The 13,075-nt window shown below is 36.0% G+C and overlaps 1 protein-coding gene across 1 annotated transcript in view; it reads right to left on the reverse strand.

The window, feature by feature from the left end:
• The window catches only part of LOC148956080 (uncharacterized), an 85,703-nt gene that overhangs the window by 51,359 nt on the left and 21,269 nt on the right, over positions 1-13,075 (reverse strand). The window contains exon 5 of the mRNA XM_089093957.1: positions 4,085-4,339. Within this exon, the coding sequence (XP_088950083.1) occupies positions 4,085-4,339 (255 nt within the window). The remainder of the gene's footprint in view (positions 1-4,084; positions 4,340-13,075) is intronic.

Genomic DNA, 13,075 nt, shown 5'->3' on the forward strand with positions numbered 1-13,075 from the left:
GAATAGGAACTACAAGAAAAACCTGTTTGGTACGGGGGCGTCAGCAAATTCCATATGTACTTCAAAGGAAGACAAGCTGCAGAATAGAAATAGTTCAATACAACATTTTATCCGAGGTCAGCAACTGGACACGAATCTCAAATTTCAAAGAGTTTTGTCTCAAAATGATGGAAACCTTAGTGTGCATATCCGGCCAAAACACAGATTCTGGGTCACACCGGCTAAAAGCACTTTTGGCTCTCTGTAATATTGCATTTTCAGGAACACTGTCCATTCAAACCCCAAAAGCCACTGGTTGGATTATTTTTTTTCGTACCAGAATTGTAATCCAATTAACCTCATAGCGTCTACGACAATACCCAAATGCTGTTCAAACCCTGTAACCCTCTATTTTAAGCTACAAAAGAAGATATACAAAAACAGTCACATACTGTGGAAGCATTAAAACACAAAATGCAACGAGATATCCCAAATATTAAAACCTAAAAAATTTGTATATTTTTTTCTTTATTTCATCTACGTTTACTACGTTCGCTGAACCTAAAGTGTTTATTGTTCATGGTCAAAGATGGGATTTAAAAATTAACTGGAAATATTTAATTGATTTTTGTTCTTTGAGGCAATAGGAAACACCATATATATATATATATATATATATATATATATATATATATATATATATATATATATATATATATATATATATATATATATATATATATATATATATATATATATATATATATATATATATATATGTATGTATGTATGTATGTATGTATGTATGTATGTATGTGTGTGTGTGTGTGTGTGTGTGTGTGTGTGTGTGTGTGTGTGTGTGTGTGTGTGTGTGTGTGTGTGTGTGTGTGTGTGTGGTGTGTGTGTGTGTGTGTGTGTGTGTGTGTGTGTGTGTGTGTGTGTGTGTGTGTGTGTGTGTGTGTGTGTGTGTGTGTGTGTGTGTGTGTGTGTGTGTGTGTGTGTGTGTGTGTGTGTGTGTGTGTGTGTGTGTGTGTGTGTGTGTGTGTGTGTGTGTGTGTGTGTGTGTGTGTGTGTGTGTGTGTGTGTGTGCATGCATGCATGCATGCATGCATGCATGCATGTGCATATATATATACATCATATATATATATATATATATATATATATATATATATATATATATATATATATATATATATATATATATATATATATATATATATATATATTTCAGAGTCATCACACTAGTATACATATCATATCCGAGAGTCATCACACCCCGTTAGTATATATATGTGTGGAGTGTATATAGTGTGTGTGTGTGTGTGTGTGTGTGTGTGTGTGTGTGTGTGTGTGTGTGTGTGTGTGTGTGTGTGTGTGTGTGTGTGTGTGTGTGTGTGTGTGTGTGTGTGTGTGTGTGTGTGTGTGTGTGTGTGTGTGTGTGTGTGTGTGTGTGTGTATGTATATATATATATATATATATATATATATATATATATATATACTAAGTGTGATGACTCTAAAATGAGCTTATGTAGGGGTGATAAGAGAAAGAAAGAAAAACAAATATCTTATAGAGAATGAACCAAACCAGTAGTCTTAAATGTATGACAAGATTCATGGCGCCAGACCGCTAAATACTTAGAGCATGCCACTGTGTCAATTTCACAAGTCAACCATTCACCTGACTTTTCCGTGTAGCGTTGTATCGTTGTCCGTTAACTTTCTTACAAAACAACCAACAGACTGGTTTTCGGGGACAATTAATTTGGGAGACCATTCTAACTGGAGATGCTGGGTCGTAAAAAGCTGTTCTTTCAGTAGATATAGTGGGATGGGCCATTAACTCTATGGAATTTTTTTGTAGCAAACTGTTCAAATTTTACACACTTTAAAAGATTTAAAAATCGTTTTTCTTTATGACTATCCAATTTCAAAACTCTACGAATTAAAAACAAACAACCAAAGCTTCATTTAAGTGCCACACGGATATTCATGATGGTTAATGTGAACCGTATTCAACTTTATAAACAGATTTATTAAGGGCAGAATTAGCAGCATAGGTCAAGAAACACGCAGCAAAATAAAAGTGATAAATTTCTCATACGAGTAAGCTATTGCACCTTTTTTCATAAGTGAAACAAAAGAAAAGGTGAAGCAAAAAGCGGCAAACAGAACTTGAATTATGGTAAAATTTATAAATATTAAATAAAAAAACAAGTATATGAAAGGGGCTGTCCCCTCCTCAACGCCTCGCTCATTAGGCTAAAGTTTTTTATTGTTTTAAAAAATAAAGTTGTGAGACAGAGTCAAACTTTAGCGTAAAGAGCAAGGCGTTGAGGAGGGGACTGCCCCTTCATATACGGAATAATTTTTGTACGTTTTAGGTTTTAATGTCGCTCCTTACTTTCAGTTAAAAAAACTTGTTTTTTTTATTTAATTTCTGATCGTTTTTGAATCAATACAGCTTTGATTTTGGCTCACCGTACATGAATAATTAGAACGAAATTTGCATATTAATTTTACTTTTTTTTTTACTAAATGGCTTTCTCGAAATTTTGATCTGACGTAACTTACGAATTAACTTACGTAGCGAACTTCTTTATTCGTAAATTTTATTACGTATATTAGGGGATTCACCCCCTTATCAATACCTCGGTCTTTACGCTAAAGTTCCAATTTTGTTCCAATTCTTTAAGAATGACTCCTTAATCAAAAAGGCCGTTAATTAGAATAAATAGCTCTGACGAAAGTACAAAAAAAACTTTAGTGTAAAGAGCGAGGTAATGACTAGGGGGTGATCCCAATCATATACGTAATAATTTCTGTTGGTTTTAAGTTTTAATGTTGCTCCTTACTTTCAGTTGAAAAAATTATTTGTTTTTTTTACTTAATTTCTGATCGTTTTTCAAATAATGCTGGAAAATTCAATGCCCTCTTCATAGCAATGTCCCTTCCCCCATGAAAACTTCCTCCATGGAAATATTTTCCCACGTAACCCCCGACCCATCCCCCCAACAAACAGAAAAAATTCCCGTGAAAACTTCTGTATAGTTCGTAATAACCAATACTATGTGTAAACATTGGGCAAAGTTTATAACTTGCAGACCTTCCCCCGGGGACTTTGGAGGATTAAGTCATCCTCAACGATATAGTTATTGTATTTTCCAACCATGCTGAACAAAATAACTATCTTAAATGTTTCATCGGGTGACTTTGGGAAAAAAATGACCGTGGGAGGGGGCCTAGTTGCCCTCAATTTTTTTGGTCACTGAAAAAGGGCACTAGAACTTTTAATTTCCTTTCGAATGAGCCCTCCCACATTTTTCTGAGACCACTGGGTCGATACGATCACCCCTTGAATAAAAAAATAAAAAAAAATAAACACGCCTCCGTGGTCTTTCTCCTGGCAAAAAAAATACGAAATTCCACAGTTTTACAGATAAGAGCTTGAAACTTCTATAGTAGGGTTTTCAGATACGCTGAATTTGATGGTGTGATTTTCGTTATGGTTCTATGACTTTTAGGAGATGTTTCCCCCTTTTTCCAAAAATAAGGCAAATTTTCTGAGGCGCGTAACTTTTGATGGGTAAAACTAAATTTGATGAAACTTATATATTTGAAATCAGCATAAAAATCAGATTCTTTTGATGCATCTATTGGTATCAAAACTCTATTTCTTAGAGTTTCGGTTACTATTGAGCCGGGTCACTCCTTACTTACAGTTCCTTACCACAAACTGTTTGATTACTTTTGAAGCACCAAACTGGCTTGATGAGGAATTGAGCATTCAGAAACGGTTAGTTCAAGATATGTTTTATTCAAATCTATAGGGTTATATGTGAAATGCTAAACTTTTGGATACATAAAAGAAGTGAGCCGAAAAGGGGAGGGGAGAGCAACTTCCCCCTTCCCTAAAAGATCCAAAATTAGTAGAAAGTATAAAATTTTTCGACATTAAAATTAAAATCGATACTGTTATAGCATATAGCACCCCTGTTTTTTAATTATAGACCCCTCCCTCAGAATGTTTTACCGAACAACATTGCAAATGTCTTGTGACTCTCGTATATTTTAGCAACACCCTCTCTAGCAGTTTTCTTACGTTTTGAAATTTTGTTTTCGACTCTTCTTCTAATTTCATTTGGTCCTGGTAGAATTTAATTTTTTCTTCTTCAAACTGCTTACGTTCTTCTTCAAGGCGTAATAGTTCTCCACGGTGTTGTTGCTCTTCCCACCTTTTTCTTTCCTTGTTGAACATTTCTTCTTGCACTTGCACGGCTTTATCTTTCTTCCGTTCCTTTTTTTCTTTTCTTCTTTTTATTCTCATTTTTTTCTTTTCTTCTTTTCTTTGCCCCACCTACAATAGCAATATAAAGGTGTCAGGCTCCTTTCAAACAACATCACCAAAGAAGAAGGATAAAAAAGGAGATGAAAAAGCAAAAAGGATTATTCTATACTATTAGTTTTATTTCCAATTTTTGAGACTGTCAAACTGTAACGCAGTTGTTGATCAAAACAATATTTTCAGCCTTTCAAGTTCAGGCATACTGGCAAGGCAGCCTTTAAGTCTGTAAATTAAATAAAAAAAACAAGTTTATTTTTAACTGAAAGTAAGGAGCGACATTAAAACTTAAAACAAACAGAAATTATTCCGGATATGAAAGGGGCTGTTCCCTCCTCAACGTCTCGCTCTTTGCGCTAAAGTTTTTTATTGTTTTAAAAAATAAAGTTGTGTGACAGAATCAAACTTTAGCGTAAAGAGCGAGGCGTTGAGGAGGGGACAGCCCCTTTCATACCCGAAATAATTTCTGTTCGTTTTAAGCTTTAATTTCACTCCTTACTTTCAGTAAAAAAAAACTTTTTTTTTATTTAATTTCTGAACGTTTTTGAGTTAATGCAGCTTTAATTTTGGCTCAACGTGAATGAATAATTAAAACGAAATTTGCATATTAATTTTACTTTTTTTGGCTAAATGGCTTTCACGAAATTTTGTTCTGACGTAACTTACGAATTAAATTACATAACGAACTCTTATATCCGTATGTTTTTATTACGTATATTAGGGAGTTTGCCCCCTATTCAATACCTCGCTCTTTACGCTAAAGTTCAAATTTTGTTCGGATCACAAACCCCTGAGCCACAAAGGCCGGTTAATTAGAATAGATAGCTCTTTTGAAAGTACTGAAAAAAACTTTAGCATAAAGGGCGAGGTATTGACTAGGGGGCGATCCCCCTCATATACGTAATAATTTCTGTTCGTTTTAAGCTTCAATGTTGCTCCTGACTTTAAGTTGAAAAAACTTGTTTTCTTATATTTAATTTCTGATCGAGGCGCCCCCTACATAGAAATGTCCTTCCCCTAAGGAAACATCCTCCATGGAAAGATCTTCCCCCATAAAACCCTCCTCCGATCCCTCCAACAGAAAAAAATCCCTCCTTAAATGTCTGTATACTTCCCATTAACAAATACTATATGTAAACAATGGACAAAGTTCATAACTTGCATCCCTTCCTCCGAGAACTCTGGGGCATTAATTTATCCTCAAAGACATATTTATTAGATGTTTCGACTATGCTGAACAAAATGGTTATCTCAAAATTTTGATCGGGTGATTTCAGGAAAAAGATGAGCGTGGGAGGGGGCCAAGTTGCCCTCCAATGTTTTTGGTCACTTAAAAAGAGCACTAGAACTTTTAATTTCCGTTCAGATAAGCCCTCGCACGATATTCTAGGACTACTGAATCAATATGATCACTCCGGAAAAAAAAAAAAAAAAAAAAAAAAAAAAAAAAAAAAAAAAAAAAAAAAAACACGCATCCGTAGATCTTTCTTCTGGCAAAAAATACAAAATTCCACCTTTTGGCAGAGAGTAGCTTGAAACTTCTATATTAGAGTTCTCTGATACACTGAATATGACGGTGTGATTTTCATTAAAGTTTTGTGACCTTTAGGGGATGATTCCCCCTTGTTTCGAAAATAAGGCAAATTTTCTCAGGCACATACCTTTTGATGGGTAAGACTAAACTTAGTGAAACTTATATATTTGAAATCAAGATAAAAATCTGATTCTATTGACGTATCTCTTAGTATCAAAATTCCGGTTTTTAGAGTTTTGGTTACTATTGAGCCGGGTCGCTCCTTACTTACAGTTCGTTACCACGAACTGTTTGATATTTTCTGTACGGATACCTTGATCCAAATTTATGTTTTAGTGAGCGACATTTCTGATCATTTCCCTGTTTACTCTAGGTACTGTTTTGATAAACTGACTATTGAGAGGACTAGTGAGTCTGGTAAGAGGCCTTTTAGGTTCGGTGAAGTGGAATTGATGCTTCTTAGGTCAAGATTGGCAGAAATTTGTTGGGGTGGTTTTGAGAGTGATTCTGATTTTGGTAATTTATTTGATACTTTTTATGAGTCTATTAAAGAAGCTGTTCTTGATATTTGTTCTGTTTCACCTTCTAATCGTAAGTGTAAGAAGGTGTTTCCTCTAAATCCTTGGATGACTCCTGGGTCTCCTTAGGAGATGTAGGAGAAAAAATAATCTCCCTGACCCCCCCCCCCACCAGAAAAAAATTCCTCCTGAAATGTCTGTATACTTCCCATTAACAAATACTATATGTAAACAATAGGCAAAGTTCATAACTTTCAACCCTTCCCCCGGGAACTGTGGGGGATTAAGTCATCCTCAAAGACATATTTAAAAGACTTTCGACTATGCTGAACAAAATGGCTATCTCAAAATTTTGATTGGGGGACTTCGGATAAAAATGAGCGTAGGAGGGGGCCAAGTTGCCCTCCAATTTTTTGGTCAGTTAAAAAGGGCACTATAACTTTTAATTTCCGTTCGGATGAGCCCTCTGATGATATTCTAGGACTACACTGGATCGATACGATCACGCCTGAAAAAAAAAAAAAAAAAAAAAAAAAAAAAAAAAAAAAACACGCATCCGTGATCTTTCTTTTGGTAAAAAATACAAAATTCCACATTTTTACAAATAGGAGCTTGAAACTTATATAGTAGGTTCTCTTATACGCTGAATCTGATGGTGTGATTTTCATTAAAGTTCTATGACTTTTAGGGGTTGCTTCCCCCTTTTTTTAAAAAAAAATAAGGCAAATTTCTCAGGCCCGTAACTTTTTATGGGTAAAACTAAACTTGATGAAACTTATATATTAGAAATCAGCAAAAAAATCTGATTCTTTTTATGTATCTATTGGTATCAAAATTCCGGTTTTTAGAGTTTCGGTTACTATTGAGCCGGGTCGCTCCTTATTTACAGTTCGTTACCACGAACTGTAATAAGGTTCTCGAAAGCAATTGTAGAGTCAACACTGTAAACACGGACTAAAAGAACTCTGAATGGAAATGATGTATATTTGAATATTCATCACATATTTGAAATTTAATAAAAAATAAAACAGTTTTTTTTTTTAGTAAAAGCAAAGAACAAAGCTATGTGTTGAGCAGAGCAAAAACAAAATTAACGGAAATTATAATGAACAATGAAATAAAAGTTAAAAGAAACAGATATAGGACTTAATAAAAAATTAAACCAATAATGAACTTAAAGTAAAGCGTGAATGACACTCGTGCTATAATTGGGGTGCAAAGGGAAGACTTCTCAGTTCATATATCTAGTAATTTCTGTTCATTTTGAGTTTGAATTTTATTAAGTCTAGTATCTGTCTTTTTTTACTTTTATTTCTGTATTTTAATATTTGTTGATTTTTTTTTACTATAATTGGGGTGCAAGGGCGACGACCTCCTAGTTCATATATCTAGTTATCTCTGTTCATTTTGAGTTTGAGTTGAACGTCAGTTTTATTTTTGGTACACTCTAAGTTCATTATTGGCTAAGTCCAATATCCGTTTATTTCAACTCTTAGTTCATTGTTCATTATAATCTCGTTTTTTTTCTGCTCTGCTCAAGACATTGCTTTGTTCTTTACTTTTGCTAAAAAAAGCTTATTTTTTAATGTAATAATAAAAAAAGGAGACGTCACTGCTTTCCATGCGAAAATTGGATTTCCCTTGTTATAAAAGATAGGGGACAGTAAGTCCCCTAAATGGGGTTTCCGGCTATGGAAATTCCAAGGATACACTTTTCATTTCAATCCAAATCCATTTCGCTGGGGTTTTAGGCTATTGTTCGAAATTCGCATAGATTTATTTTTACCATTAACACTTTAACCATTTAGAGTTTTACAATGAGAGAAGGAGGCAAAACCCACAATCTTGTTCGTAGTGATTTTTGTTCGTTTCAAGCTTGATTTGCATATTAAATTTAAGTTTCACTCGTTTTAAGATTTATTTATTCATTTATATTAGTGACTATTATGTTTTTTTTTTCTACAACTTTTTATTTAATAATCTTCTCATTTTGGGTTTAATTGATTCTTTACTAGTAATTCAATACGTCTTTTTCATTAATATTAGTAGCCTACTTTCCGTGTGTTTGTTTGATATTGTTGTTTATTACATTAACGTTCGTTTTGGGTTTCAGTTGTCATTCAATTGTAGTTTCTTGTCATTTACAGTTTGAATTTTAAAAGGTATTTTTATTTGCTGATCTTAAGTTTAATACGGCTTTAATAAGTTTTGGATATAAGTTTTTTATCCGAAAACTATTTTTTAAATTATTTTTTGTTCGTTTTTGATTGCAAAAAGCCTCAAGTTTTTAGAAATTGCCTGATTTCAAAATCAATTTTTGTTTTCAACGTCAAACTTTCATCAAAGTATCAAAACTAGTGTAAAAGTACCAAAGTATCAAAGTAAAGGAAGCATTTAAGTAAACAAGGTATCAAGGTAAACAAAGTATCAAAGCGATAGTAAGAAATTTCCGTAACTTATAGCCATTTCCCCAGGGTTGGGGGGGGGGGTGGTAAAACCGGAAACATATTTAGTTGGCCTTTGAAATTTTTGAAAAATGGCTATCTCAAAATTTTAACTGGATGCCAGTTTGGAAAGCAGAGCGAGGGCCAATTGCCCATTGATCACTTTTGAATCTTAAAAAAATAACCAAAAGTTTCTATTTCCGATCAAATCAGCCCCGTCCAAAGTTTATGCGTCCACCCCTTCCACAAAAAAAAATTATTTTCTAATAATGGGAAACTTACATAAGTTACAATCCTTTCCCTGGGGGCTAAGGAGGATCTCTCAACCCCTAACTTATAGAAATTTGAATTTAGGCCTATTTTGAGCAAGATGGCTATTTCAAAATTTTTATAAGATGTATTTGGGGGAAAAAGGCACAAGAGAGGGAGGGGGGACTTGTTACTTTTTGACCCTTTTCGATTCTTAAAAAGGGCACAATAAAATTCGACTCCGATCGAATGAACTTCCTCCAAAGTTTACACGACAACGCCTTTATTAGAAGCTTTTTATGTTATCGATGGGCTACTAGTATAACTTACAGCCCTTCTTCCAGGGTTGAGAAGGGAGAGGGGCTCAAACCCAGAACCATTGCTATTTGACATTTGGGCGATTTTGAACAAAATGGCTAACTCAAAATTTTGATCGAGACCATTTACAAAAAGGCGCGTGGTGGGTTGCCTACCGTCTGAGTACTCTTGACTCTTAAAAATGGAGCTAGAACTTTCAATTTAAATCGAATGAGGCTTTTCCGAAGTCTATACGATTATATCTTCGATAAAACCTTATATATGAACAATGGACAGCTTGCATAACTTAAAGCCCTTTCCCCGGGGGCAGTGCGAGGTTTAGTTAACCCCCGAGGAATAGTTATTTTAAATACTTATCTTCTTGACTATTTCGGATATAATGACCTTCTCAAAATTTTGATTGGATGTGTTTGGGGAAAAGAGGGCGTGGAAGGGGGGGGGCTTGATGCCCTCTAATCGTGTTTGACTCTTAAAAAAGGCACTAGAAATTATTATTTACAATTGAATGAGGTCCCTCTGAAGTTTATAACAACACCCCTTGCATATGAAGTGCCTCTAGAGAAAAAATTGACACTTATGGCCTTGGGATTGGTGGAGGGAGGCTAGTTGCAATCGGATCACTTTTGACTCTTAAAAAGGGAACTAGAAATTTAAATTTCTAATCTTTTGAGTCCCCTCTGAAGTTTATACGACCACCTTTTCCATAAAAACTTCATATGCTCCTGGGGCATAAGTTACAACCCCTCTCCCGGGTTTCAGGGGGGGGGGGTATATGGACGCCGAAATACTGTCATCTGAACCTTGGAATATTTCAAACATAATGGCTATCTCAAAATTTTGATCGGATGCATTTAGGGAAAAAAGGGGGAGTGGTATATGCCCGCCGATCAGTTTTGATTATTCTTAAAAAGGTAAATAGAAATTTCAATTTCCAATAAAATGAGCCACCTCTGATGTTTATATGACCACCCCTTACAAAAACCTTATCTGTCTCCCGGGGCCTAAGTTACAACACTTCCTCCGGGTTCTGGGGGGCTGTGTTGACCCCTGAGTTTTGTTATTTGATCTTTAAACAATTGTGAACAGAATGTCTATCTGAAAACTTTGATCAGATGCATTTTGGGAAAAAGTGGCATGGGAGGGGGCTAGTTGCCCTCCCATCACTTTCGACTCTCAAAAAGGGCAGTAGAAATTTCGATTTACAATCTAATGAGCCCTCTCCAAAGTTTATACTACCAGTCCTTGCATAAAAAACTAATATACCCCCGAGTCATAATTTACAGCATTCGCCCCCAGGTTTTGGTGGGCTGTGTTATCCCTGAAGTATTTGTTACAAGATCTTTGGCCTATTTTGAAAAAAATGGCTATATAAAAAGTTCAATCGGACGCACTTGGGGAAAAGATGGTTGACGGGGGGGGGGGGGGGGTGAGCTAGTTGCAATCAGATCACTTTTGAAACTTAAAAAAGGAACTAGAACTTTCACTTTCAAATCATTTTGAGATTGGAGGGTCGTATAAACCCCTCGAGGTTTATGCTACCACTTCTTTCATAAAAACTTTATATGCCCCCAGGGCACAAGTTACAATCCTTCTCATGGGCTCTAGGTTGGTTATGTTGACCCTGAAGTTTTTGTTATCTGATCGTTGGACTATTTCAAACAAACTGGCAATCTTAAAATATTGATCGACTGAATTGGGGGAACAGAGGGTGTGTGTTTGTGTGGGTGTGTGGGGGGGGGGGGGGTAGATACCCTCCGATCCCTTTTGACTCATAAAAAGATTACTAGAACTTTCAATTTCCAACCAAATGAGCCACCTTTGAGGTTTATACGACCTCCACTTACATAAAAAAAAACTTATATGCCCTCGGGGCAGAACTTAAAACACTTGCCCCGGGCTCTGGGGATTGTTTCGACTCCAGAGTCCTTATTATCTGATGTTTGAACTATTTTTAAAAGAATGGGAATCTCAAAATTTTATCAGATGGGTTTATGGAAAAAAGGGCGTGGGGTGGGGGGGGGGGCTAGTTGCCGTCTGGTCACTTTTGACTCTTAAAAAATGAACAAGAAATTTCAATTTCCAAATCAAACACGCCCTCTCTGAAGTTTATACTTGCATCCCTTTATAAGAACAATATACCCACAGGGCTTAACTTACAAAGCCTACCCCCTGACCCTGGGGGGTTGTGTTGACACCAGATTTCTTGTTATATGATTTTTGAACTATTTTTTAACAAAATGGCTATCTCAAAGCTTTTATCGGAGGTATTTGGGGAAAAAGGGACGTGGAGGGGGGCTAGTTGCCTTCTGATCTCTTTTGATTCTTAAAAATTAAACTAGAACTCTAAATTTCCAATCAAATGAGCCCTCTCTGAAGTTTATACAAGCATTCCTTCTATAAGAACCATATATACCCCCAGGGCATAACTTACAACGCCTGCCCTCAGGCCCAGGGGGTTTGCATCGCCTCCGAAGTTTTTATTATCTGATTTTTGAACTATTTTTAACAAAATAGCTATCTCAAAATTTTATCGGATGGGTTTGAGAAAATAAGAGCGTAGGGGGGGGGGAGGCTATTTACCCTTCGGTCTCTTTTGACTATCTAAAAGTGAACTAAAACTTTAAATTTCCAATCTAAAATTGAGCCCTATCTAATATTTTTACGAGCATCCCTTCTAAAAGAACCATATATATCCCCAGGGTATAACTTACAATGCCTGCTCCTGGGCCCTGAGGCGCTATTGAACCCCGGAGTTTTTACATCTGATGTTTGAACTATTTTTAACAAAATAGCTATCTCAAACTTTTATCAGATGGGTATATGGAAAAAAGGGGTGGCGGGGGGGGGGGGACTGGTTGCCCTCTGATCTCTTTTGATTCTTAAAAAGTGAGCTAGAACTTTCAATTTCCAGTTAAACGTGCCCCCTCTGAAGTTTAGACGAGCATCCCTTCTATAAGAACCATATATGCCCCTAGGGCATAACTTACAACACTAGCACCCTGGCCCTGGGGGTTCTGTTGACCCCGAAGTGTTTTCTATATGATCTTTGAACTATTTTTAACAAAATAGCTATCTCTAAGTTTTTATTGGATGTATTTGAAGGGAAAAGGGCGAAGAGTGGGGGGGGGCTATTTGCTCTCCGATCTCTTTTGACTCTCAAAACGTGAACTAGAACTTTCAATTTCCAGTCAATGAGCCCTCTCTGATGTTTATACGATCATGTCTTCTATAAGAACCATATATACCCCCAGGGCATAATTGACAACGGCTGCCCCCGGGCTGTGGGGGTTTCTGTCGACTCCCGAGTTTTTATTATCTGATGTCTGAACTATTTTTAACAAAATGGCTATCTCAAAATTTTTATCGGATGGATTCGGGGAAAAAAAGGACGTCCGGGGGCTAGTTAGCCTTTGGTCTCTTTTAACTCTCTAAAAACGAACTAGAACTTTCAATTTCCAATCAAATGAGCTCGCTCTAATGTTTATACGAGAATCCCATCTATAAGAACCATGTATATCAGAAGAACATAACTTACAACGCTTGCCCCCGGTCCCTGGGGGGTTGTTTCAACCCCAGAGTTTTTATTGTCTGATGATTGAACTATTTTTAACAAAACGGTTATCTCAAAATTTTTATCAGATGGGCTTATGGAAAAAAGAGAGTGGAGGGGGGACAGTTGCCCTTTGAT

Source organism: Artemia sp. Qi Xiang Cuo, chromosome 1 (assembly GCF_049724085.1).
Source record: "Artemia sp. Qi Xiang Cuo chromosome 1, ASM4972408v1, whole genome shotgun sequence".
Lineage (NCBI taxonomy): Eukaryota > Metazoa > Arthropoda > Branchiopoda > Anostraca > Artemiidae > Artemia > Artemia sp. Qi Xiang Cuo.